This window comes from Oncorhynchus nerka, linkage group LG3 (assembly GCF_034236695.1).
Source record: "Oncorhynchus nerka isolate Pitt River linkage group LG3, Oner_Uvic_2.0, whole genome shotgun sequence".
Taxonomy (NCBI): Eukaryota; Metazoa; Chordata; class Actinopteri; order Salmoniformes; family Salmonidae; genus Oncorhynchus; species Oncorhynchus nerka.
Window position 1 is genome coordinate 9,239,192 of NC_088398.1, and position 3,647 is coordinate 9,242,838.

General features: G+C 42.2%; 1 protein-coding gene across 1 annotated transcript; it reads left to right on the forward strand.

The window, feature by feature from the left end:
- The first annotated feature begins 460 nt into the window (after positions 1-460).
- LOC115118760 (trypsin-3-like) lies at positions 461-1,331 on the forward strand. Its single transcript, XM_065008184.1, has 3 exons — positions 461-725; positions 849-985; positions 1,140-1,331. Exons 1-3 carry the CDS (start codon positions 476-478, stop codon positions 1,287-1,289), a joined length of 537 nt encoding a protein of 178 aa, XP_064864256.1. The 5' UTR covers positions 461-475; the 3' UTR covers positions 1,290-1,331.
- The last annotated feature ends 2,316 nt before the right edge of the window (positions 1,332-3,647 follow it).

Consider the following 3,647-nt stretch of genomic DNA (forward strand, 5'->3'; position numbering starts at 1 on the left):
GCACACATCCTCAGTTAAGGAGCCTCGTTAGCCATATGTCCATTCACACGTTACTGTTTGACAGGTACCGATGGAAATGTATACATGTATGCCCTCAGTGCCGAGGCAAAAACAGACAACCATGAAGGTCATTATTCTTCTCGCTCTGTTCGCTGTGGCTTTTTCTTTACAAAGATTTCTCCTTTACATCCCACTCAGTCGCTGCCCCTATTGAGGATGATAAGATTGTCGGAGGGTATGAGTGCAGAAAGAACTCTGCATCCTACCAGGCATCACTGCAGTCTGGCTACCACTTCTGTGGTGGCTCCCTGATCTCCAGCACATGGTGGTGTCTGATGCTCACTGCTACAAGTCATATGTGACTGATGAAACTTTCTTCAAAAACATTTACCAAAGCCATCTACAGTATGTTTGACATGAATCTGTATTTGTCTGGGTACATCTGATTAACCCTCCCCTCTCTCTCCCCAGCCGCATGCAGGTGCGTCTGGGTGAGCACGATATTACCGCCAACGAGGGCACTGAGCAGTTTATCGACTCAGTAAAGGTCATCATGCACCCCAGTTACAACAGCCGCAACCTGGACAACGACATCATGCTGATCAAGCTGAGCAGGCCCGCCTCCCCGAACAGCTATGTGAGCACTGTGGCTCTGCCCTCCAGCTGTGCCAGCTCTGGCACCCGCTGTCTGGTCTCTGGCTGGGGCAACGTATCCGGCAGCAGCAGTGAGTAGCATTAACAATATGCCCACAAAGACTTTTGGTATTCATTGTTTCTCAAACTGATGATAAATTATATCTCTGACCACTCAGAACCAAAGAGACTAATCCTCTTCTGCCGGTCTCTAGGCAACTACCCCGACACTCTGAGGTGCCTGGATCTCCCCATCCTGAGCAGCAGCAGCTGCAACAGCACCTATCCTGGACAGATCACCTCCAACATGTTCTGTGCTGGCTTCATGGAGGGAGGCAAGGACTCTTGCCAGGTAAGCTGAGTTGAAGCACTTCCACTGATCCATTAAGAGAGTTAATGAAAATACGATTCTAGAATTTCCAAAAACCATCCTTCAACCTAGATTGACTGATACCCTGAAACAAATCTGCTCACCTTTAATTTCTGTCTCCCCATCGCTCTATTAGGGAGATTCCGGTGGCCCTGTGGTGTGCAATGGTCAGCTGCAGGGTGTTGTGTCCTGGGGTTACGGCTGTGCCCAGAGGAACAAGCCTGGTGTCTACACCAAGTTCTGCAACTACAAATCCTGGATCAGCAGCACCATGTCCTCCAACTAATTGATCTAGACATATTCTCTAAGACAGAAATACATGATAACAACAACGGTCATGAGAAAATAAATTATATTTTACTTTTAAACACTGTCTTCTGTTATTTTTCACTAACTGTTCTAGAGGAACATACCCTATATATACAAAAGTATGTGGACACCCATTTAAATGAGTGGATTTGGCTATTTCAGCCACACCCATTGCTGCGAGTACACAGCCATGCAATCTCCATAGACAAACATTGGCAGTAGAATTGCCTTGCTGAAAAGCTCAGTGACTTTTAAGGTAGCACTGTCATTGGATGCTACTTTCCAACAAGTCAGTTTGTAAAATGTCTTCCCTGCTTCCCCGGTCAACTGTGCTGTTATTGTGAAGTGGAAACGTCTAGGGGCAACAACCGCTCAGCCGCGAAGTGGTAGGCCACACAAGCTCTGGACAGCCGAGTGTTGAAGTGCGTAGCGTGTAAAAATGGTGTGTCCTTGGTTGCAACTAGGGCTGTGGCAGTCATGAAATTTTGTCAGACGGTGATTCTCAAGCAAATATCTGCTGTTCTCACAATAACTGAACGTTAATGAACATAAATACATTGAGCATCTCCTGGCATCCACACATGGCCTACAAGCCACTGAAGCAGACTTTTGGAACATCTACATTTTAAAAAGGTATAGCCTACACCATCATAATAAATCCATTCATTATTTTAGACAGATCAAAAGAAACATGATATGAAGAAAATGTAGTCTATTTCAGAACAGAATAGCATTTTTCTTGTTATGTTCGGCCCTGATCTGGCTACGCCATATGGCTGTGGGCTACACTAGTTCATTTAGCAGACAAGATTTGCTTAGAATTCCGTATCATTATTTTATAGTATGAAGAATACAATTGGACATAGCTGAATAAAATATATTTTCTCCAAACAATTTGAGGGAGTGCGCACATTTTTGTGTTGAGCGGTTAACAAAGAAACAGCTACTCCTATATGCTTCATTTAGAGTTATGTAACTTCACTTGGGTTGTGTTTTGATTTGTAATACATTCTTGGCTGCATGATGCAACTAATGATGAGTTGAAAAAAAGTCACATGAAAGGCATGAGCTCTACTTTGTTTGTTTTTTGCATAGGTTGTACACACTTCATCAGTCTGATTCACAATTTGAAGAGCCTTGAAAACCCCAGCTGCATCCCCTTTCTATGGCTGTAATGCCCCCTAAAAATGCTTTTTGCGGCCAGTGACCGTTGTGCCCTTAGGCTGAATACAATAATTACAATTCCCTTCTCCCGGCTGCGTGTCGAAGCACCTCTCACTCACATGGCTCGCAGTCACGTGATTGGGTCTTTCTCACAGGCTACAAGTGAAGACAGACAACTGCACACATCCTTATCCAATTCCGAGGCGCATGTTGAAGATATTGGAAGAACTGTCTGCATTTACTTTTCGTCAGCCAACAAGATGAGTAGGCCTAACAAATGACTATCTGCCGTAGTACAAAAGTTGACCTACTCTATTCTGTGCGAGAAATAAATATTCCAAACATAGTCTGGGACATTTGTGGGATGCGATAGATCCCAAATTAATACAATTTCTAGCATTAAAAAACTGTTTTAAGCAATGACCCTGACGGAACAGATAAGAAATGTTCGCTTAAACCGGTTGATAAACTGTTAGGCTATTTCTTCACATTATAAGCCCAGCAATGCGCACACGGCAGAATGCTATAAGCGCAAATGTTCCATTAGCAGGAAAACACCATTCTCAAAAGTGACCACAAATGCGATTATGCATTTAATGCTTTTATTATGAAGGTGCATTTATTGTGAAAATTACCTGCCACAAACTTGAAACTCAAGCTCTGCACACAGTATGTATGCCAGTTAGCCTTTAAACCCATTGTAAAGCGGATTAATGTGATTAATATAAGCAGTTATTTGGCCACTTTAGTTGTGATACAAACCTTATCATAGCATATAGGCCAGGCTACATGAGGTGTGCAGCTATGATTTGAAAAAGTAGCACCAAAAAAAATAATAAGCAAGCGCTGTTTGCCTTAAACTGGGCATAATTCACAAGTGATAATATATCACTCACAAGTGATAGGCTGATATTGTCACCAATCACACTATTCTTGATTTAATCTTGTCTTTACATACAGTGCCTTTGGAAAGTATTCAGACCCCTTGACTTTTTCAACATTTTGTTAAGTTACATCTTTATTCTAAAAATGATTAAATGGCTTTTTCCCTCATCCACACAATACTCCATAATGACAAAGCAAAAACAGGTTTTTAGAAATGTTTGCTAATTTATAAAAAATAAACACTGAAATATGACATTCACATAAGTATTCAGACCCTTTACTCAGT

What these genes read in the sequence shown, in the direction of transcription:
- LOC115118760 (XM_065008184.1), top strand. Translation starts at nt 476, where the DNA reads ATGCAGGTGCGTCTGGGTGAGCACGATATTACCGCCAACGAGGGCACT. An exon ending in CAACGTATCCGGCAGCAGCA is followed by an intron (nt 726 to 848) that starts GTGAGTAGCATT and finishes GCCGGTCTCTAG; the next exon opens with GCAACTACCCCGACACTCTG. An exon ending in GAGGCAAGGACTCTTGCCAG is followed by an intron (nt 986 to 1,139) that starts GTAAGCTGAGTT and finishes TCGCTCTATTAG; the next exon opens with GGAGATTCCGGTGGCCCTGT.